Source organism: Homarus americanus, unplaced genomic scaffold (assembly GCF_018991925.1).
Source record: "Homarus americanus isolate GMGI-L3 unplaced genomic scaffold, GMGI_Hamer_2.0 scaffold25827, whole genome shotgun sequence".
Classification (NCBI taxonomy): Eukaryota; Metazoa; Arthropoda; class Malacostraca; order Decapoda; family Nephropidae; genus Homarus; species Homarus americanus.
In genome coordinates this window covers 1960505-1985050 of record NW_024738300.1, presented here as the reverse complement: position 1 = coordinate 1985050, position 24546 = coordinate 1960505, and the positions used below count along the sequence as shown (strand labels likewise).

The 24546-nt window shown below is 42.2% G+C and overlaps 1 protein-coding gene across 1 annotated transcript; it reads right to left on the bottom strand.

Moving 5' to 3' along the window:
• Positions 1-482: 482 nt before the first annotated feature.
• Positions 483-18928, bottom strand: LOC121873998 (glutamate receptor ionotropic, kainate 4-like). The gene is made up of 9 exons (XM_042377875.1): positions 18830-18928; positions 15601-15766; positions 15163-15401; positions 14572-14756; positions 9549-9785; positions 2960-3138; positions 2460-2622; positions 1537-1561; positions 483-1051 (listed from the first exon to the last, which is right to left on the bottom strand). Exons 2-9 carry the CDS (start codon positions 15747-15749, stop codon positions 933-935), a joined length of 1296 nt encoding a protein of 431 aa, XP_042233809.1. The 5' UTR covers positions 15750-15766; positions 18830-18928; the 3' UTR covers positions 483-932.
• Between the last annotated feature and the right edge of the window lie 5618 nt (positions 18929-24546).

Sequence of the window (24546 nt, the reverse complement as noted above, 5' to 3'; positions counted from 1 at the left end):
GCAGGATTGTAACAACCACGACCATGATTATAACAACCACGAGTCTGATTATAACAACCACGACCATGATTATAACAACCGACCATGATTATAACAACCACGACGCGATTATAACAACCACGACCATGATTATAACAACCACGACCATGATTATAACAACCACGACCACAGTTATAACAACCACGACCATGATTATAACAACCACGACCATGATTATAACAACCACGACCATGATTATAACAACCACGACCATGATTATAACAACCACGACCATGATTATAACAACCACGACCATGATTATAACAACCACGACCATGATTATAACAACCACGACCATCTATCTCATATACTATAGGAATAGCCATGTGTTTGTGTGTGTGTGTCTGTTCTGGGCAGCCGAAACAGCAGAATCGTTTTTCATCAAACCTGGTGGGAAAAATCGCAAAAAAATTCGTAGAGTGGAACAAATCTGGTCCCATGTCGATGGTTTCTTTAGGAAGGCATTAATTAACTATTTTATTTACGCTGGAAAACGATGTCGCTGTACCCTGTCAGAAGGACGGCGGTTACGCTCTAGCCAAGCACGAGCGTTCGAACTTTCATGCTTTGGTAAACTGTACCACCGGACTCGCCACCTGGCAGGAAGGGCCCACGATCACTTGTAATAGCTATTCCACCAACAGCCAAGATACATTTAAAGACTATACTAACTTTATTTACACTCTCTAGTAAGACATATCCTGTATAAATTTCTCCTATATATATATATTCCTAATATAACTGGAATATAATAACTCAACCATCAAACGCCTAGTATAAAATTTTCACTAAATTTGTCCGTCCTCTTAAACAAGACATGGAAAGGGAGTATATTATCAGAAAAGCAATTCTATTCATTACGGATGGTTCAGCAGTGTTGATGAGAAGTAACTTTACTGAGGAGAAGAGCGTAAGTGAGCAACCTTCTCCCACAGCAGGGTGAGGAAAGCTACAATATAGCCCAGGAAGAGCACGTAGAATGCGCCCTGCAGGTGGTTCAGTCCCAGCACAACTTCTCTGGATTCATCCTGGTGAATTTATATTTGCAAGACCAAAAAAATATCTTAGTATTACCATTTAACAAAAATTTGCTCAAATTCCTATATAACTGAAGACCTGGAACGCTAATGTGGCTTTAAAAACTCATGCACTGTAAAACAAGTGTTAATTAAGAATTCGCCCAACAATGCAGGCGGCTGCATTTACGAGGATACTTGCAAGGAATGTAATATGTTTTACTTAGGCCAGACGGGTAAAGATCTTATCACTAGACTTAAGCAACATAAATATAGTGTTAGGACAGGCCAGGAATCCAATGCTCTGTTCATTCATATGAGAGATAATAAGCATTGCATTGACTGGGATAATGCCTCCTCAATATTACCTCATTAAACATACCGAATCTATCAACATGAATTTGAGTAATGGTATGTACAAACTGGATAATTTTGTAATTAAGGAGATTTCTAACCATATGAGAAGGTTGGGTCATCTTACCCTGTGACCTGACTACGGACAACTGCTGTGCTTAGAGTTGGCATGGTAATTTATTTATTTTTTATTAAGAAGATTAGTAAGGGTCACTGCTTTATGACTGGAACATTGTGGACACCTGCTGTCTCCTAGGGACTTGATCTCACTCTCTACTGTATATATTAGCCTTGCCAAGTATTTCTCCTTACTCTGTACTCACCCCTGAAGATGTGAATTACACGAAAGCTCTTGTGGGAACTTCGTGTTTTCTTCTTTCCTTGTGGTTATCAGCATATATATATATATATCTTGATAAAATCACACGGGAAAAATGGAAGCAACGGAGTACTCTTAGCTATACATATATATATATATATATATATATATATATATATATATATATATATATATATATATATATATATATATATATATATATATATATATATATATATATATATATATATATATATATATATATATATATATATATATATATATATATATAGCCTCGATCTCACTTGTTAAAACTAAGCCTATTGTCCAATAAAACTTTTATTATGACTCAAGACTGATATGCTCGAAACGCATCATGTGTCTATTGTCCTACATTACTGAGTAGTTGCCTAATGGCCCTTGCATCAATATTAATGATGAAGCCAAATTCCCTCTGCTGAACGTTTTCTCAGATATTAGAAAAATTCACATTTCTTCCAGATGTCATGAAGGTGCTTTTCATGGCTCTTTAGAAAAATTCGCCTCTTTTTGGCACTAAGAAGTCCAGCCCAGAAACCAAAATTGTGTCCTCATTATGCTGATATACAGCAGCGTCTCATAGAATGCAACTTCCTGATCTACAGCTATAGACATGTTATAACCAATATACGATTGGTTGACAACCCATAGAAACACATTTATAAGTCCAGATATAAAAGAGCGTACTTTACCTGAGTTGTGTCTCCTTGGGGTGCCTGCGAGTCTAGTGCTGTAGTTGCCCGATTCTCTCTCACGCGTCTGGCTATCACGTTGTCAGTCCAATAGCTCGTGAGCCCAGCAGCTTCCAACCGCAACATTAACTTGCTAAAGCGAGGGTAGAATGGTGCGCCTTTCCTGAATTATAAATAGGTAATTTATATTAACAATGGGGCAAATGTTTGTAGTTATGTTGACTTTATTATCCATATGTATTTTTATATGATCAGAATCCCGGTATGGTCAGTTTACATTTCTGAAGCTAAAATTAAAGTGAAACTCATAAGTGGTAGAAAGATCACACAAACAAATACAACAAACGTTAGTGTCAACATTTTCCTTGCTGTAAACATTGATCCATAACTCACAACTGAAAGAATGGAATATGACAACTACAGGAAATTTGTCAGTGAACCAGGAGGTGATCAAAGTGAGATTATGAGCTTCGAGGTTGCAACCGCCATTCTGTACTCACCTGAAGCCCCAGCCTAGGTTAGCCAATACAGAGATGCCTTTATTACTGATGAAGAAGGGGGTCTGGCCTCGAGCGTCTGTGTAGCGAGAAGCGACGATGACACTGATGTAGTTCTTAAACACAATTAAAGAGTAACCCCCGTCCAACACCTTCTGCAGTGCCTTCTCCGAGTCAAGAATCTAAGGCAAAAATATATAAAAAATGTACATAAAAGCAGCGTTTTCATTATGTTTTATATGTATTAGAATCAAAAGAAAGGTTTTCAACAGTTTGGGTGAGTTATGTAACTGACGGACCCACTCACTCACACTTAGCGAAATGCCTTTAGTGTGATAATTGCTGCAACGATGTGTGTAACATCTTCCAACAACAGTAACAGTATGTACGACCAACGGGCAATAAATTTGCAAACTGAGTATATAATAGAAACGAAGAACCACTAATACGATCTAATTTTTCGTTGTAATTTATCCAGGAATTCAGTAAGCTTACTTCACTTGTTCTTCAACTCAATATGCTAGTCTTATAGAAGTCTTCCGCCTGTTCCTCTAGTAACACCTCTGCAGTCTCGTCATATGAAAGCCTCACCCTTGCTGGAGGTACAATGCTTAAGATTTCAAAACATGATTTGTGGACTGGTGTATTGTCTTATATCAGGCGCACAGCTCTAGTCGGCCCCCAATTTTTTTCTTCCTGTGGACGTCGTTTAGTTTTCCTTTTCGATCATCGTAACAACAATTGTTCGTCGGTATTTTATGCGGCAAGTAGTCGATCAACAGAGCCCCTTTGGTACCCCAGAAAATCAAATCATATTCTTGGCGATACAAGGTTGGTTTCTGAAGTGTTTAAAGGTCAGGGGACTCGAAAATCGCTCCTACATACATTCCATATGGAGTCGTATATTCATAAGAGTAGATACTTCTTACTTAATTTACAGTAGCTATTATCTATTATATAAAGTGACTAAAAGTACCTGCTTAAAGACCCTAAATGCATGTAACACAGTAATTCCTATAAACATCAACAAATATATTTAACACACTGTTACTATACATTTACTGTACATCTCATTTCTTCTATTCGAGAAAAAATTTTAATTGTCAACTCATAGTTCTGTATATGTATAAATTCATTGCACTAGGGTAGGCTATTTTTCATCATTCAAACATGAAAAACAGTCAGACAAACAATGAAATAACATGTTCTCCCTTTAACGTTTATTTTTTTGTATCACATTACCTGATTCATACATTAAGACATTCCATTAGTTCTTCAAAATAATTAAGTCTCAATCTGAGTTCATGTTCATTAGAAATAAATATGTCTGATATTCTGTATGTGTGTGTGTGTGTGTGTGTGTGTGTGTGTGTGTGTGTGTGTGTGTGAGTGGGGTGTATGTGTGTGGAGCCCCACATCAGGCAGACATGCTTAGAGAGCCCCAGTAAGACCCCAACCGCGGTATAGGCGGAAGAGGTGACCACCATGGGAACCCAACGACTACACTGGCGGATGAACAGCCTACAAAGGCGAAACCCAACAAACTGGGCTATCGGCAGTCCATTGCAACTCACCTTTTCCCCAGCCGTCGCAACTACTTGCACCACTGGATCAGGAAAAGGGAGAGCCAAGGTGTGTGGTTACAGTCTGCGTTCCCGCCTCACTACATAAATAAACTCGGCCGCTTTCATCACTGAACTTGAGTATGCAAACAACCTCACCCTCGTTGCTCACATTAAACGCGACCTATAGATCCTGAACTCCTACGCAGATGCGTATGCACACTTCGGCCTTCAGGTGAATGTACGTAAGACTCAGATTCTCTTTCAGCTTGTCCCTCGTTCAGCCACATCACCATTCATTCATCCAGGTCAACGGTACTACTGTCTCGAATGCTACGTACTTTCAGTATCTAGGCTCCCTCCTGTCCACCGTCCGTTTCTTAAGCTGCAGGGAACTATAATTATCTACAAAGCTGCACGTATATCAACCGGTGATCCTCCCCACCATACTGTATGGCGGCACAACAGGCATCACATACAGGTGGCGCCTCAAGGCACTTGAAAACTTTTATCACCGTTTTTTAAATTCCAACCTCCGAGTTCACTGGGGAGACGAGAGAACAAAGGTCAGTATTATCGCTGACACCAAATGTAGGAGCATCGAGGCTACCATTATCAATAAACAACTACTGTTGTCCATGTTGGTTCCAGTAAACAGCATGGACGACAGTAGACTGCCAAAACAGCTGCTTCACTGTCACCTAACGCTGGCGGGCAAAGGAAAAGGTATAAGGATAATCTTAAGACAAAACTGAAATAGTGCTAATCGACCCCCTCACCTGGGAGACGATCACTCCACACCGTAATGCTTGGAGGATCACCACAAGAGGGTGTCAATACTGTTATGCTGAGACATAATTTAGTATTATAATTTTTTTGAACTAGGTGTTCTGATTATTTTCTATTCCAAGCAGCAGTTATTTTGACAGGTATTGGGAGATTTTTCTTGTATATATTGGTGTATTACCTGTGTAAGAATTTTTTAGAGTGTATTGAGTCTTTTTTGTTATGATTTACTCACGTAATGTAAGTCTATACCATTATAGAACTCTCCAGGCGTGTCTCGTTACGACCTGCAACGCCTGGATGTCGCTAGAATACTCTAGGCGTCTGACGAGACATGCACAGTAAACAACTCACGAGCTGCCGAGAGGTGGAGGTGCCTGTTTCTGTTTAGAGTGTGAAGTACAAGCCTGGTGACAGCTGAAGTTAATTGGCGATATTAAGTGAAAAGACTGAGGAATTGTTCACTGGTACTGTGATGACGGTATATATATTCGAAGTGAAAAACCCATTTGTGAAGACATACCACCTGAGCAGATTTGTGAAGATCTAGTGATTATTAAAGAGAGCTGCAGTTCACAGGTGTGTTTCTGTGACCTGGTGGAAATCTACCTGCCTTCCTGCCTGTTGATTGCCAGTGGTAATTCGAAGACACTTGCGTTATATCTACTTCTGTATATACGACCTGACCGCTGGTAACCAGCGGTGGAAGCAGAGGAAGTGGCGAAAAGGGGTTCGTAACAATACTTTCGAATTAGTCCGACTGATTCCGGAGCAAAAAAGCACCAGCACCGGGAAGATGCTGCCGCCACCCCTCCTGCACTAGATGTAGCCCTCCACATGCACAACATCTGTAGATGGCCACCAACGAAGGTGATATCTTTAATATTATTGATTCATAGTTGAATAATCGTCATACTTGATTCCGAGTAACAGCATAGTAGTAGCAGTAAAAGTAGCAGTATTAGTAGTAGTAGGGAGCAGATACAGGAGGCCACAGTGGATATCGCCGGGACCCAACCGCCCGATGATATCCTTAATGATAGCAATGTGTCTACTCAACCAGAAAATGTAGTACCAATAAACGTTGCTCCAATAGTAGCTGATATCCACGAGGTGAATGAGAGACAGCCACCACAGTGGAATGGCATGACAATGGAAAATGCGGACATAAGGGTTAAATATACTTACTCAGAATTTTTCAGGTGGTCGCCAGCTAACCTGTTTGAACCACTCAAGTGTGCGTCTACCAAAGAAATGATTCGGGAAATGATTCGCCTCATAACCGAGTATACTCAGGACTGCTTCCTTGCCCCTTTAGCTCTTCAAATACTGGCAATAATATCACATCTATTCTGTCAGAGGACACACACAAAGACTAAGCACAAAGAAAGAGAAGATTGACAATGTGGCAGAATGGGGCCATTGATGATCTCCTATGTGAAGCAAGAACACTGCAGGAGAGACCAAAATTTATAGGAGACGGAAAGCAAAACACCGATGACGTTGGAAGAAAGTTTGGAAACAAAATGCGTTTGGGAAAAGTGTCTTTGGCGGTAAGATCTCTCACAGAGGAATCCTCCGGTGGGGTTCTGCTAATGAACAGAGATACATTAAAACAACTGAAGGAAAAACATCCCCTGCAAGTGAAGGCGAGGGCATCTGGTTCCAGGGTGACTATATCCCACCAAATACTGTCATGTTCGAGAAAATAACAGGAGGGATGGTGTGGAAAAAGGCACTGAAAACTGAGGGAGGGGCTGGCCCTCCAGGTCTGGATGCAAACGGTTGGAGAGTCATCCTCAGCACTAACAATTTTGGCCCCGTAGCAAGTGATCTTTGCACTGCCATTGCCGCCCTTGCAAGAAAGCTAGCAACCTCGTGCTGCCAACACCCCCATGCTCTGACGGCCTGCCGCCTCATTCCCCTGGATAAGAATCCACGATGTAGGCCTATAGGGGTGGGGAAAGTGCATCGGAAAATGCATAATGGAGGTGGTAAAGGAACCTGCAAGTTTGTGCTGGCCACTAGGCTGGAGGGGAAGCTGCCATTCACGCCATGAGAACGATATTAGAGCATCGTGATTGTGAGGCCGTTCTCCTTGTGGACTCTTCTAACGCATTCAACATACTAAACCACAAGGCCGCACTACGCAACATCAAGATCAAGTGTCCAAGCTTTGCAATGTATGTTGAAAACACCTATAGGAATCCGCCAGACCTCTATATGGTAAACAACAAGGCTCTAAGAGGTGATAGCATCATACAGTCAGCTGAGGGAACAACGCAGCGGAACCCTGTTGCAATAGCAATGTACGCAATAGGCCTATTTGTGCTCCAACACACAATAAAATTTGAAACAACCGAGGTCAAACAAGTGGTGTATGCTGACGGCCTTACAGGAGCAGGAAAAGTGGAGGACATAAAAAAATGGTGGGACTCGGTAACATCACAAGGTCCACAAATAGGGTACCACCCAAACGCCAGCAAATCCTTCCTCATTGTGAAACCAGAACATTATGAATGGGCAATGAAGGTGTTCTGTGGAAGTGAGGTTAAAATAACAAAGGATGGCCAAAGACACCTAAGCGCAGTAATCGGCACGACGGACTTCAAAACCGATTTCGTAACGGGAAAGGTGAGTGAGTGGATTAGAGAAATCCAAGCTCTGTCTGAGATTGCTAACACAGAGCTACATGTGGCTTTTCCGGCATTCACCCATGGAGTCAAGCATTGCTGGAACTACCTAATGCGCACTATCCCTGATATCGGACCCCACCTTCACTTAAACCCAGCAGAAAGATCACTCCTTGCACTACCACCGAGACTTGGGGGAATGGGATTGACCAATCCAGAGGAGATTGCTGCCACCGAACATCAAAACTCAGTTAAACTCACGGCAGCTCTCACTGACCACATAATAGCTCAGAACGCAACAGGTGAGGTGGATACCAGCGAAGTAAACAAGATTCGAAGGTCCATTACGACAGAACGACAGCACGGCCAAAGTGATATGCTGCACAACTGATGCTGCAAGTACCAGAGAATTTGAAGAAAAGAACGTAGCTCTAGAGGAGGAGGTGGGCGCCTCAAACTGGTTAACTACGTTACCAATAAGGGCAAATGGTTTCAGTCTCAATAAACAAGAATTTACAGATGCCATTGCTCTAAGGTACGGTAGGCCAGTAGAAGGTTTGCCCTCCCAATGCGTGTGTGGCTCTTCCTATGACGTCGTTCAGACCATGGTGTGCAAGAAAGGGGGCTTCATATGCATGAGGCATGAAGAAGTAAGGGATTTCACAGCAAATATGTTGAAGGAAATCTGTAGTGATGTCAGGGTAGAATTTCCAACATAGGACTTCAAACACATCCAACAAAGCCTGTGTTGACGTCAGTGCTCGAGGAGTCTGGACGCAGGGACAGCGAGCCTTCTTCGACATCTGGATTTTTTATCCCATGGCTGCATGTCACCATAGCTTAGCTCTCGATGCTGTATACAAAAGGAACGAGAACGACAAGATAAGGGCATATGGGGAGATAATTCAGAATGTTGATCAAGGCAGTTTCACTCTTCTGGTGTTCACAACCTCTGGTGGGATAGGACCAAGTGCAAGATGCTTCTACGCCAGACTAGCGGAGGTGCTATCCGAACAGAAGCAGCAGCCCAGAAGTTATGTTACAGTTTGGATGAGATGACGACTGTCCTTCTCTCTCCTTTGGTCTGCTTTGCTCTGCCTCAGGAGAACAAGAGCAACGGCCCCAAAGCCGACAACAGTTGCTGATATTGACTATGAGACAACAGTCACTGAATGCCGCATAGATCTGTGGCTCAACTAACTCAACACAGCTAGGATAGCTACTTATGTAATAGGATATTTAATTTTAAGGTAATGAAATGGCGGCGAAGGTGTAGCTATAGGGGGAGGATGGAGGCCAAGTGAAAAAAAAAAGTAGTACTGTGTGTGTGTGTGTGTGTGTGTGTGTGTGTGTGTGTGTGTGTGTGTGTGTGTGTGTATGTGTGTGTGTGTGTGTGTGTGTCCATCTATATACTGTACTAAATTATGTGTTCTTGTCATTTCTCAACATGCCGTAACTTATTATGAGGCGTGTTGTGTTCCTCCCACGATCTAGTAATGAAAGGTGATAAAAGGACAATTTTATTTTACACCGCTTCTTATAAGTTTATACATCAAATTTGCTTTTCATTTATTTATATATTTTGTAGATTACTGTACAGTGCTGACTAACCTCCAGTCCTTGATGTATTTGCTTGACCACTCGGTCGTTGTGTTTTGAGAAGTACTCTATTACGGCCCCCTTGTAGAGTTTGCTTTCTGTGCCCCACCTCCAGCTGTCTTCTTTAAGAATGTCCTCGAGAGTCTCCACAGGCTTCGATGTACCCTGGACTGTGAGATGTGCGATCAGAGATGATCGAAACCCGGTGGTGATAACGAGACTGAACAACAGCCACAACCCGATGAGCATCTGCATATACAACACAAAAGGTTAGCTTTCCTTAAAGCTGCTTAAAAAGGTCACCTATCTCAGGCTTATGCAAGACTTATTTTTTTGTATTTATCTATCCGGTAAAAGAACATACCCCTTATAAATTGCATAAAACTATAAGAGTTTCTTGAGAAGTTCTCTGCTTGATCAGAACTTAGTACATCATACCTACTAAAAAAATTAACCAGCAAGGGGCTTTCATCTATACTGTAACTGCTATATTATGACGATATCATGGATAATTTGATAAACAAATGGCTCATAAAATACTGTCTATTGGCAATTAACAGAGATAATAGGAGCTTTGAAGCTTGCGGAAATGACTATTTTTGGTGAGTGAGCAAAGCTAGTGCACTTGCTATATTAGACCTCAAGATATCACCCTAGAAGGTGACAAGGCCAATATTAACACATCTATATCAGAATAGGCTGCTTCTAGCTTCAAGAAAACTCCAAACTTGAGAGAATGGGTACATGCTAAAGAAGAACTCCTTACTGCCAGCGCCGTACACGGCGTATTTGAGTTAGATTCAGGTGGTAATTACTTTCCAAAACCTACATCAGGAATAGCTGGGGGATGGAGCTGAAGGAAGGCCGGTATTAAGTGTGTGCACTAGCTTCACTCACTCACCAAAAATAGGCTTTTCAGTAAGCTTCAAACCCCCTATTTTAGCGAGGTGAGCTTCACTAGTGCACTTGCTATATTCCACAGGAAGGAGGGTGCTGTGATGTAAGGGGAGCAGTGAGCACGCGAAGGACCATTTTAATTAATTATCCTTAGATTAAGCTATATTAATTTGTTTTTTCTAGTGTGCTGTCTGTGGGTCAAGGGGTGAGATCCATTGCCATGTGGGGTGCGTCTGACACCTGGTGAGACAGGTATTTTGCTATGAAACAGGAGGCCGATTTCCACTGACCCACCTTCCCGGACCTGGCCTCATGAAGGCCAGTGGAGCCGTTACGCCCCCGTACATCGTACGGACATGGGGCCTTCCAAGGGTCAGGGGTCAGCCTCCTCTATAACCTGCCGCAACCTGTCTGGCAATCCTCTGACTGACAGCGGGCATACCAACCGAGGATGAACAGAGATGATGTTGGCTGGTGGTGTGAATGGCCATAGCAGAGAAATATTGGTGGAGGATCCCGACCGGGCAGAGTCGGTGGTGCTTGCCCTTAGCCTTCCATTCCGGAACAGCTTCTGATTGGAGCCTGTCCTTCACCTGCTCATTTTTCTCCAGGAAGGTGGGAAAAGGTGCCAGGGACACTACAGAATCTCCTTGGGGAAGGAGGTCCAGTTGTCGAACCTCATGAGTGCCTTGAGCTGGGTGTACCTGGAGCTCATGCCCAGCACTACTAGGACGAGAGTCTTCTGTAGTAGGTGCTCCTTTGATGGTCGGATGGCAAATGGATCCTAGGGTGAGACAGATATCAGATTAATTTATGTCCTGGTAAATCCTTCATAGTAATAAGAACATAGGCAAAACAGACAACATGAGGCAGGTGTCCCTCAGGCTGGGTTGTCAGTATAGTTCACAGGACTGGAGGAGTAGTGCCGAGTCTGGGTGCGAGGACAGCCTTCTGCCCCTACACGACGTCCTTGGTCAGGGTGGTCTGGGCTACCTGAGAAGGCCTGCCATGGGAAAGAGGACTGGGTTAATTTCGGAGCCCACAGGAACTCCACCAACTCGTCTGGCTCCCAGTCATCCTGGAGGGATAAGACTTAAGGGGCCAGAGATGGGAAAGTGATGGGGGAGCTTTTCCTTCCAGCCGCCGCCATCCAGATCGACTGGAGGTCCAGGTTCAAATTCTCCCATGGAAAAAGGGCCAGGCCGGCAGCCCGGGCACACCTCCTACAGTCCTGTAACATTGCGAATAGGAAAGGACCTGCAGTGAACAGCACGGAACAGTAGGCCAGAGAGTCGAAGGCGTCCAGGGGACGTTCCAAACAGGGCTGGAACCATCTCCCTTCTCAACAGGCAGAGCTGCCGGAACTCAAAGTACTCCTAACCTTGTTGTCCGCCCTTCGTCGGACCTCTAGGTCGGAACCGGGGAGAGAAAATTAGGTCCTTCCACCACTTTACTCTTGATAAAATGGCCAGTCACCCCTGGTGCCAGTGCACAAACCAGTCCCGTGGGACCCGAGCCCACTTGTATGCTCCCTGGTTGATAATGTCATCAGGTGTCTTAAAAGAGAGGGGAGTGTCCGTAATTGCAGGGAAGTTTCCCTCTCCTGACTAAGGCCTGGGCCTTGTAAGTACTGGGGATGATGCTGAGACCAGTCCCTGGTCCGAGTCAGATTAGTCAGGCAGCCCCTGTGAGGACCCGGAATTCCTTGGCTCGTAACCCGACTCTTAGAACACTGAAGGGTCCGGGGAAGAGGAGCAAGGACGGGATCCCTGTACCATAAGAGGTTGGTTGGATGTGGCCTGCAGCTGCTGCGCCCGGAACCAGGAAGACAGAGACTCCAACATCTCCAGCGGCAGGGCTGGGGGGTGTGGGTGCACTACCCGGGGTGGCCAGCACCTCCAGCTACGATGGCCTAGACAGAGCGATGGAGGAGGTATAGAGTCCCTCCTCCCCGGCGGCTCCGTGGAAAGTCTCCTGGCCCAGGGAGATGGAGCCATAGGAGGTCGATAGGGGAGAGGGGTCCGTCCTAGCCAAGCACCTCGCCAGGGATGGTGAAGGTGGAGGTCCAGAGGGGACGAGGACCGCCTCTCCAGGGACACTCTGGGCACCTGGGGCAACCCAGCTGGGACCTCCGCTTCCTCCTAGCGAGCTCGCTTCCCCTTGGCCACTGTCTTAGGCGACCTGGGGAGGTGGTGCCTGTTGTAGAAGGACTAGTGGGACTCCCAGAGCAGTGACGGTTGCGACTGGAGGAGGAGTGACCATTCGATTCTCAGAAGGGAAAGGGGGATTGCTGTGGAGAGCCCGAAGTCCCAGGGCAGGGAAGAGGTGTGCTCCCCGGTGGCATACTGGGAAACCTGAGGAGGGAGGGCTCGTCCTAGGGTACTCGGTAGAGTGGTCTCTACCCAAGGGGCCTCAGTGGTGGCACATCCTAAACTGAGAACAGAGATTCTGGTCCCTCCAGGAGAGGGGGGTAGTCCCGGTGTCTGGCAGAACTGGAGGGTGCTTCCCAGCGGTGCCAAAGCTGTTACCAGCAAATGTGGGAGGTGTCCACATCTCCTTTGGCGTCACGGAGAAGCCCTGCCACCCTCAGAACACACCATACAGCAACTCTGGTCAAACTTGTCGTCGTCCACTCACTGGACATGGGCTGTGCAGGTGGAGTGACCATCCTGTTGGAATCAGGCCGAACACCTCGAGGCCGAGCAGGGTATCTTCTGAAGCCCCCGTTGAAAAAACAAACAGGAGAAATAAAACAATGGAGCAGGTAAAATGAGGGGACTACACACGTCTCTCTCTGCCACCAAAAACCGAGAAAGACAATGAAACCGAGTAATGACTCGGTGTGTGGGCCTGGACGAGAGAAAGCACAAACAGAGGGTGGAAAAGGAGGGCCGCCCAAGTGGGAAAAACCAAACAACGAAGCGTGTGAAGCACCACACAAGAAGCAAAAAAGGGGGAGCTAAAACACGTAAACAGGGAAAAGCGAAAAATCTGAAAATGGCGGAAACCAGGATGGCATTGGCATAAGTCAAAACAAACCAAACTATCAAAACAACACTCCTCCCTCCTAAATAACTAAGACCAGAAAACATCCTGGCAAACTGCTGACCAAAAAAACCCAGAAAGTATGAAGAACAACAGACACAGACCATAATGTGAAGAAGCCGAAGCAAGAGAAGAGTCTGGCAACGTCTACCTACAGCAGTGAGGCCAGGAAGAATGACCACCTAAATCAAACTCAGGTACACAGTGCACGGTGCAGGCAGTAAGGAGCTCTTCTGCACAGGTACACATTCTCTCAAGTTTACAGTTTTCTTGAAGCTAGTAGCAGCCTATACTAATATAGATGTGTTAATATTAGCCTTGTCACCTCCTAGGGTGATATCTTCAGGTCTAATATAGCAAGTGCACTAGCAAAGCTCTGCTCATTAAAAGATAATGGGACAGTGTTGAAAAAGATTTAGGAGTATTAATAGAGATGAAGGTATGAAGGTACAGTCAGCTAAAGATGCACTGACCCCACCCTGGGTCTCGTGCTCGCAAATTTACCTGGCAATACTTGGAAAAGCCAGGTTGTATATAAAGGTGATTGTGATTGGTGGATCTGTTTTCGGCTGTATCACTGTCAGGATAAATATTAAACAAACCAAAGGTAAAATTTTTATAATAATCTATTCATTGTTATTTAAGGTCATGAGAAGTTTCCAAATTTTCGTATATTTGCTTAAATTATGAAGAAAATTATATCAGTGAACTGGTAACTCAACTACAACCACAGCTGCCACAAGATTCTCACATCAAATTTTCTTCATTATTTAAACAAATATACAAACATTTGGAAACTTCTCATGAGCTTAAATAACAATGAATAGTTTATTATAAAAATTTTACCTTTGGTTTGTTTAATATTTATCCTGACAGTGATACAGCCGAAAACAGATCCACCAATCACAATCACCTTTATATACAACCTTGCTTTTCCAAGTATTGCCAGGTAAATTTGCGAGCACGAGACCCAGGGTGCATCTTTGGCTGACTGAACCATTGGTAAAAGGGTCTTTGGGTAACATTGGAAAAGATATGGTATGTCAGCATTGGGTGGTAAGAAAATTATGGATAAAATACGCATAAAACCTACCTGACCAGAGATATTAATAGAGGGGTCGGCTGGTGGCTGCTCCAGGAGGGCGCCCCAGCCGTAAAGGAGGGCGGTGTTGAACTTAACACCACTACCTCCTGCCACCCACCACCACGCCCTTTGCAGTACCCACATAATTACGCTCCACGCCACCACGCCTACTAGCAGCGCAATCCAGAGGTCTCCTGTATGAGAAAAGACGTAATATTACTTATACATGGAAAACGTAGTGCAATAATGAAGAAGAACAACAGAGAAACCAGAGTTGCTTAATGATATCAGCTTATGGTTAGGATCATCGCTTCCTCCATCTTCAAAGCAGAGCCAAAAAAGTAAAAGTTTTAAAGTTACGTGTATTGCATGTACAGTATATATTAATAAGAATATAACTAATTCAGTTATGTTAAATGCATATTCGGTGACTATCTCTATTTAGCATAATATATATATATATATATATATATATATATATATATATATATATATATATATATATATATATATATATATATATATATATATATATATATATATATATATATATATATATATATATATACATATTACACACAAATTGAAAGTTAGATATACCTGCAAATGGTCTCACGAGTGAGAGATATTGGGGTAACAACGTGGGCTTGAGAGATGTAACAATCATGATGTCAGAGGGATACCCCCTGGCGTACTCAACAGCCTTAAGACGCTCTGGGGTCGGCGCAGACTCAGTGCAAAAGTCGGTCTCCTCTCGTTGTAGTTGACCCATCATCCCACTGAAGATACCATTGTTCTCCAGCCCCCACGAGCGATTTGGCTCCTCGTGAATCTGAAAACTGGGTGTGAATTTTGGTTAAAATGTGGTTAAGAAGTTCACATAAATCTTTGTTCTGATCACAGCACGATATGAGCATTCACATATAGCTGTACAATAATATAAATGATTAACGAAAATATTCTGCTCGAAAAGGCCTACAAACTTTTCAGTAGCTCTGTTAAAGACTTCTGAAAAGAGTACGACAACGAAAGTCTTACGTGAAATTTAGAACTGAAGCGAAAGCTTCCAGCAGCCTGGCGTCAAGTGAGTCTTTGAGTGTGACTTCACTACCTGGCTTATCACTGTTTCGCTTATAGTCGATATAAGGGAAGTAAGATACTGCTACTATCTTAAACTTGTGTCCCATGAAGTTATGGAACTGATCTGTTGAGGAGAAAATTATCTCTATGATTATTTTTTCAATGAGTAAGTGATCAGTTTCTCTTAAAAGTCCAGTGAAATCTCATTGAACTTATTTTCTTAATATATACAATGTTTTTTGGATGATGTTTCTTACTGGATTTATTCTGAACATGAATTTGTTATGTGCCAGATTGGAATTCTCGGGGAAACTTTTTGGGCCCTAACATTGTTAATATTGCTCCTAAACTCTTGATTTTAATGACTGATATCACATTTTAATGACAAGAATTCATCTGAAACTGTTTTTGAAGGTTTAGTTTATGTGAAAATTGGATTAGACTAGATGCATGACGATGACGCTGGATGGCCACAGAGCGTTCACGGCAGTCTCAAGAAGAAGGTTATCACAATGCAATCCACAAAAAAGAATATCAAGGTTGGGATTAAACAGGATAATTGGCTTGCAACAATCCCGAAACCTGAACATCAAGGATATGCTGACGTATAAGCTGTCTCCAATCCATACTGACCTGCTTGATGAACATAGATTTATTGGGGTGCATTATGAGGATGCAGGCTAAATCTTCACTAAAGAAGACACTGCAGGTAGATGTATCAAGCAGACTCACAAGACCACCGGATACAGTAATCATTGATGGCTGTACACTTCTGTGGACTCTTCATTGGCTAGCGAGTAGTAGTGTGGTATATAGACTAGCTGAATAACTTTACCTCAAACATTGTATGTTATCTCACTACCAGTGATGTATAATTGATCTTCGACAGGTACTATCCAGATAATGCCAAGAATCCAATGAGATCACAAAGAGCTGGAGCCAGTCGAGAACACCATTAAACTTCTAGTACTCCACTGCCAGCGCAGAAAGTACTGTAATTGTTGGTGTGCTATACAACAAACGTCAGCTCATTGATCTAATAGTTGACCATCTTCTGAGCAATCGTGAATAACTTCCAGGTGCCAACAGACTGGTCATTACTAGAAAAGAGTCTGTTCCACTACAGCTACAGTCCAACATGGTCACCCCAAGAAATGACTTGAGAACCTTACAGGAAGAGGCAGACATCATTATTTTACAGAGCTTGGTGAAGTTTGCCTCTTGTGGTAATGCCAGTATGAAGGTCATTTGTGATGACTCAGATGTGTTCGTGTTGTTGGTCCACTTCTATAATAAACCACAGTTGTCCTGTAATGCCTCCATGGAAATTCAGGTCCGAGACAGAACTGTCATTGACATACAGGCCACGGCTCAACAACACAGTGATATTGCTAAACATATCTTAGTTGGTCATGCGCTGACAGGATGCGACACAGTCTCATATGAAATACGAAAAGCAACCATGGTGAAACTACTAAAAACGAACACCCATTGCAGTGAGCTAGACAGTAACATGGACGGAGTCATCACAGAGGCATCACAGTTCATTACAGCTTATTACATCTGTAAACCACAAGATAACATGTCGGGTACCCGATGTATAGTGTGGACAAATGAGAGGGCAAATGTGAAACCATCTCCTGCATCCTCTCTGAAGTCATTACCGCCAACGACAGAAGCCTTCAAAGAACATGTATACCGTGAACAATATCAAGCTGCTATATGGATGGCTGCCATATTTCCCAATCTACCAGACATTGACTCAGTTTACTATAGTTGGGTCCGTGGTGAGGACAATGTATTACGACCTGCTACGTTGCACGAGGAAGTCTCGCCATTTCCAGTTGGAGTCTTGCAGCTCGACAATGTTCTACAAGTAGGTGCAATGTGTTGGGGCCCAGATGTCTTGCGACATGTTCTGCATTTGCCATGCTGGTTCAGAATGCTCACATGTACTTACACGGAGTGTCAGTTCTAATGAGGAGGAGCATGAATGAAGTTCTTGAACTGCTGGAACTCTCTGTTTCTGTGTTACGGGAAATATCCATGTTTATTCCTTTTATATTTCTAGTCCTTGTTGACAATTTATCTTGATTAATGTGCTATAATCAGCTATCCAAAAGTACTTGCCAAAAAATTTGCAAATTTTCATGCATCTAACAATCTGACCTGCTGAGGGTGTTCACTTATATTGATATTTTATTTTCCTGTGGTCAGAAATAGCAGCTTGGTAAAATATAATCAGAATTACATCTTGCGCATAATTAGTGCACGTCCATTTTTTTTATTAGGCAATAACAAAATAGAACATCATGTATTGAGTCAGTATTCATTTGTGGATTTATATATTTGGAATTCATTTTTTTCAATAGTGAAGAAAGTTCTGTAAACTAAGAGTTAATGTGATTATGATATTTGGTATAAAGAAACGTGACTGATATTTTTAAAATATGAACTTTCACTTGGATATTATCAATATCAACAGCAGCTTATGAGAATCAGTTAAAAATGCAAGAAACTGACATCACTAGACCATCCGAGACAGTCATATGATTCCTTACCATTGGAAACGTGGTATTTGACACCAAAATCGAGTCGCTAAGTTTAATACAGGTATCAGCTTAGTTATAGTCAAATATAAGATTTTTAAAAATTTCGATCGCGGCCATTTTGGAATTCAAGATGAACGACTTGAACAAGCCCATTTGAGACGGCCTCATGTGATCACTTGTAGATGGGTGTATGGTATTAGACACCCAAATAAAGTCCCTAGGTGCAATATTAACAAAATTACAGTAATTTTAGATATTCCACAGCAAAGATGGTGGCCATTTTATTTTCACCAATACAAAATTTTTCCCAAGAGTGGCAATCCGGCACTCGACAGATTCTAGTTCAGAATAAGTCAAGTATGGGGAACTAGTACAAAACATTGTACATACTACAAAAATAGGATCTTTCATTAATGTCACCTCCTTAGAATTTCGAGTATAAACTGCTACAGGCATCTCTGAGAGAGATAACTGCATCAAAGGCCGTAATTTAATACACATAGACTTTATCATTAGTCAACTGAGTAATGTGTAGCATTGCCTACAGTATATATCATCTCAACATTGTTAATGAATTACCAATAAAGAATTATGTTTATCATAGGTGATACATGAACAAAATATATATCATTCACCTTGGAAGATGGAAGTTAGGTTCCATGGCTGTATAAGTTGGACGTCCGCCTCCCCGTTGTTACAGTACAGACACCGCCGGTACACCCACACACGCTCACTCACTGATGCTGCTAAGAGAGGCCAAGAGAGGCCAAGGGATATATATATATATATATATATATATATATATATATATATATATATATATATATATATATATATATATATATATATCATGTAAATCCACAATGAAAACGTGGATAAGATAAATCTTGATAAAATCACACGGGAAAATGAAACAACGGAGTACCTTAGCTTTCGTCTTTATTCAAGACATCTTCAGAGGCAACTGAAGAGTTGCCTCTGAAGATGTCTTGAATAAAGACGAAAGCTAAGGTACTCCGTTGTTTCCATTTTCCCGTGTGATTTTATCCAGATATATATATATGTATATATGTATGTATATATGTATATGTATATGTATATGTATATGTATATGTGTGTGAGTGATATTCTGAAATTATAGATCGAAAATTACTGATCTGACGAACAGGGAACCATAAATGGGGCAGTCATTAGCACTCATACGGCATGGCAGGTTTAGACAAAGCTTTCGCACAACGCTCCCCAGCAGCCAAGTGGAGGAGTCGGAAACTAACCAGCCACGCCACACAGGCATAAGAAAATTAAATGCGCTTTATCAAATTAATTCATACACTTTTGACGAAGTTAAAAGCCAGATATAATATCAACAAAAGTTATAGCAAAAGAACATAAGAAAATAAAGAGTCTGCAATAGGCCGGTTGGCCTGTGCATGGCAGCTCCTGTCGGGAGTTACTACCACTCTCTATCATCCATGAATCTATCTAGCCTCCTTTTGAAACTGTCCAGCGTCCCATCACTTACTACAAAGTTGCTAAGCTTGTTCCACTCGTCCACCACCCTATTTCTGAACCAGTTTCTTCCTATCTCCCTCCTAACCCTAAACTTATTCAACTTAAATCCGTTGCTACACGTCCTATCCTGCTCGGATATTATGAGAACTTTATCTATATTTCCTTTATTGATTCCTTTCACCCACTTATATACCTCTATCATATGTTCCCACACTCTTCGTCTTTCTAGGGAATGCAAGATTAGTTTATTTAATCTATCTTGATAGGGAAAGTTTCTAAGTCCCGGAATAATTTTCGTCATTCTACCTTTGCACCAAAACTGAACAGCACAATCGAAATGCTGCATGACTAGCGCAAGATATAATTGCAATTTGAACTCTAGACTCTTATTACTTATACTTATAAAACCTTATTTTGAACATTAATGCACTGTTTTCTAGGCCGAAGGTCCGGGCTTATGAGTACCCTTAAGTCTCTTTCACAAGTCGACTTATCTGGATTGATGTTGTTAAGGCTGTATACTGTACATTGACATTATTTGTTCTTCCAATAAGTACGCTGCACTTGCTGGTGTTGAATTTCATTTGACATTTTCCTGACCACTCCTGCAGTTCATTTAAATCCTCCTGTAGTGCATTTGCATCCTGCCCTGAATTAATCTGCCGCCCTATTTTGGTGTCATCCACAAACTTGCATATGCCACTGCTGATCCCAGTATCTAGATTGTTGATGTAGATTATGAACAAGAGTGGGCCCAGTACTGACCCCTAGGGAACCCCAATAGTTACACAGCCCCTCTCAGATTTACATAAGAACATAAGAACATAAGAATGGAGGAAACTGCAGCGGGCCTATTGGTCCATACTGGGCAGTCCCATTTACACCCAACCCCTATTGCTCATATAAGCATCCAACCTATGTTTGAAGCTATCCAGCGTATTCGAGTTAATGATGATATTTGGTAACTTGTTCCATTCATCCACTACTCTCTTTCCAAACCAGTGTTTACCTATTTCGCACCTAAATCTAAATTTGTCTAATTTAAAACCATTGTTACGAGTTCGCTCTTGGTTGGATAGTTTGAGTACCTTTGCAATGTCCCCTTTGTTTAGCCCTGACTTCCATTTATACACCACTATCATGTCGCCCCTCGCTCTACGTCTCTCGAGGGAGTGCAAATTAAGACACTTTAGCCTGTTTCTGTACTCAAGGTTCCTAATGCCCGGGATTAGTCTTGTCATTCTCCTCTGGATTCTTTCCAAGGATTCTATATCCATTCTGTAATACTGTGACCAGAACTGAACTGCGTAATCCAGGTGAGGTCTCACAACCATCTACGCTGACCCTCTGTGTTCTATGGGTGAGCCATGATTTTATCCAATTTAAGACTTTGTAAAAATATATGTTGAGAGTAGTAGATTAATTTGTTCTTCACTAATTGCTATCGGATGCTATTTGCTATAATTGATTTAAGAAATTCCCCACTACTGACGTCAAACGTTTTCCATTTCAGGAAATAATTAAAATACTAAAGTGAATGGCATGTTGCGGTCTCGAATTAATAACATAATTACCGGAAAGCCATAGAAGACGTTCATGTCCGGAATTAAAAACGTAAATTAGTAAATATTCAAATATTGCTAATCTTTTCCTAAAATGAAAATAAAGGACAATCAAGGGATATCTTAAGGTTTTAGAATTAAGTAGACCCTTACAGCGATAGGCATGCTTGGAGGCGGGCACAACTCATGAATCACTCTTAGCTTTTCACTTGTGGCAAGCAGACAGGTCGCGACTTGCTCGTCGACAGAACATCACACGTGGCCTCAAAATATTTTAGGCGTTTTCAACCGTGTTCACAAGTAAGTCCAGTTCGATTGCATACATTGTTTAGATAGGGCGGGAAAGAATTTAGCAGTAGTTAATAAGATATCATTTACAGGAGTTGAGGTCTCACTTGACTTAATGGCTGTTAGTGTAGTGCTGTGAGCGGCAGGCGGCTGGTTGTAGGACCCACATGGGTGACCTGGTTTTCACCAGGATCTTCTGAGATAGAGAGATGTATGCCACACACGCATGTAGGAGCCCCGCTGAGACTGTCACCAAGTTGTCACTACACGACACCACAGCCAAGGAAAATTTCTTAGAAGGAGGGAAAACTAGATCTCTCTTCTAGCTGGGTAAGGTACACCTGGTTGTACGGTGACTTGACCTAACTGGGCAGGATTAACTCTGTCGCTCTCCCCCTCCTATAAAGTAACTGGGAGAGAAGCTTGCCCTGGGTGCAGGATGAGTGGAGTGAAAGGTTAAGCTCTGGGAGACAGAAATTCCCATGGTGCTAGTGAGTACTGTATGCCCACCGAGTATCGGTGGTGATTCTTCTATTAGGTACCTTCACCTCTCTTCAACTATGGGTGTATGTGGTTTGTCTAACCAAGTCCTGGTGTGAGGTCAACGACCCTGATGGTTGATCTTACACCCTGAACGTGTGGGAGTGCTTTTTACAGGATTATTTCGTACTATGTATGTAGTACAACTTAACGGTCATGGTGTATTATGGGCCAGTGTTGTTGAGCACGGTTACAGGTATGGTGGAGAACAGCACACATGACTCATGAACCCAGAAGTAAAGTAATAAGAATACGCGGAAGAGCCGCCCCCTGACGAGTCATGAGTGAGTTTCTCGGTTCACAGATAATTTGGGTTTCATGTACTGTATGCTGATTTGGGCTCTGGCGATATCATGCCAGTATTACTGACGCATGTTCTTGTCCAGGTTATTAGTTGCAATCTTTGGTCTTTGTGCACTATAGCAAATTAAGAACTAATATTTTCTAGGGGTTAATATTATTTTGCAGGGTTTTCCAGACCACTATGCTATCTCAACAACTCCTCAGCTAGTGACCTCACATTGGGACCAGGTTCATATTTTCCTCTGCTGATGATAGGAGTGTCTAGCGATGAAAGATATGTTGAGGGATTAATCCAAATGAATTGTTGTCTCTTGTGCAATTAATAATTTTTTTAGTGCTGTAAGGTTGGTGCTGTTGGTTAATACAAGTGTCATATCATTACCAGTGCGTCTCTTTAACCCCAATCTCAGGACCACCAGTCCAGGTCACGGTAAATACTTTATTAATTTTGTTTGTGCTGATTCAGTATTCTGAGGGGCCCTTCCACTGCATTATCATCCATTTAAATAAACCCCAAAAGAAATTCCGAATGGTTACATATATATTTTATTACTTTCCCGACTTGGAAACAGGGAGGTCCTAGCTAGTGCGTATATCCTGATTTTCACTATTCAGCAGCTATGTCGTTTACCGAACCCTCTTGGCAAGATGCAAGTCCACCGAAGGGTTGTCCATCGTCGGTACACATTATTGTTATTATTATATGACCCAGTGTGTTAAGATAAGTGTTTAACAGGAAAGCCGATTCCTTTCTCCACTACTCTGATGTTCAGATATTTGTAAAGTAAGACTAATTAAATTCGTTCCGTGTTCCACAGATTGGCATAACACATATACGCTAGAAGAGGAGAGGTGAGGACTGTATCGTGGTGCAGCGTAGCCCACCAAGCCCAGACAAAGATATTTTCCATTATCTAGTGTGAAGTGACAGTGGGATGTGTTGTCCTGTCATAAGAAGCGTTGTGATCTCTTGTAAAACGATATATTTGTATTTATTCGTTCATAATGTTCTCAGTTGAAGGAATACATAAAATATGGTTCTTAGAATTCTTCCTGAGAATATCATTTCATTCGTCAAATTTATCCCGACAACGTTTATTTAATGATATAATGTAAGTCCATATCTACTTTCAGTGTATTTTCAGTAGTAGTAGTAGTAGTGGAATGGGATAAACCGACCTTCCTGTATGATTCCTTTCCTCAGGCGGGAGTTGCCCTCGAATGGTCTTTTCAAAGGAGACAGGTCGTAGGGGGCTAGGTAGAGGGCGTTGGCTGTGTTGCGAAGACTATGGTGGAGAAGAACGGCCTCCACCCTGGCACTCTCCCCCACCACCACCACGGTTGTCTCGGACTGCTTCCATAACCCAGACGTCTCCAACAACCTACGAAAAAGATGACGAATTTCTTTCTCTTCCATAATGATATTAGTAATTTTAACTACATTTTTCAGATCCGAGAGTGGCAATCTTCATTCACACTTTAACTGAGTGAGAACAAATGCCTGCGAACAGCGTTGCTAGGCGTACGATTAATGTTGCAAGAACCAGTTTCCCAGGTTAATTATGATTTATTATTACTAATATCGGAAACATTCCTATATCACCTTATATCAAATATCTTGCCATACCATTACGTGAAAAAAAGCAGCACTAAGTATCAGTAAATAACACAAGTTATCGAACAGCAAGTCAGTCAGATTAGCACCCTGGGACTTGGTCACAATTTGGTGATGCTATAATGGCAGCAGGGTCTACCATTAGACAACATATTATTCTTCCAATAACTTCCCAGGCGGTAGTACCTCCCTGTGTGATAACTGCCTACTACCTACTACCTATTACCTACTACCCATTACCTTGAATATATACAATATATATATTAAGGTAACCCAAAATGTCATATAAAACCACACCTATTAAAATACCATTAGGTGAGGGTAAGTAACCCAATATAACACCTCCCAAGACACAAGGCATATCACTTTGTGTCAGAACGGTACATCACACATTCCCATAAAACATCACAGCGCATCGTAGAATGTCTCATAACATTTCACAGCATCACATATATTCATATAGTATGAAATGGCAACATATCGCACCAAATGTCACTATATAACATCAAATGGCAACATATAACATCAAATG

What these genes read in the sequence shown, in the direction of transcription:
- LOC121873998 (XM_042377875.1), bottom strand. Translation starts at nt 15,749, where the DNA reads ATGGGACACAAGTTTAAGATAGTAGCAGTATCTTACTTCCCTTATATC. An exon ending in AACCTAGGCTGGGGCTTCAG is followed by an intron (nt 2,623 to 2,959) that starts GTGAGTACAGAA and finishes TTTATAATTCAG; the next exon opens with GAAAGGCGCACCATTCTACC. An exon ending in CCCAAGGAGACACAACTCAG is followed by an intron (nt 1,562 to 2,459) that starts GTAAAGTACGCT and finishes CTCTAAGCACAG; the next exon opens with CAGTTGTCCGTAGTCAGGTC.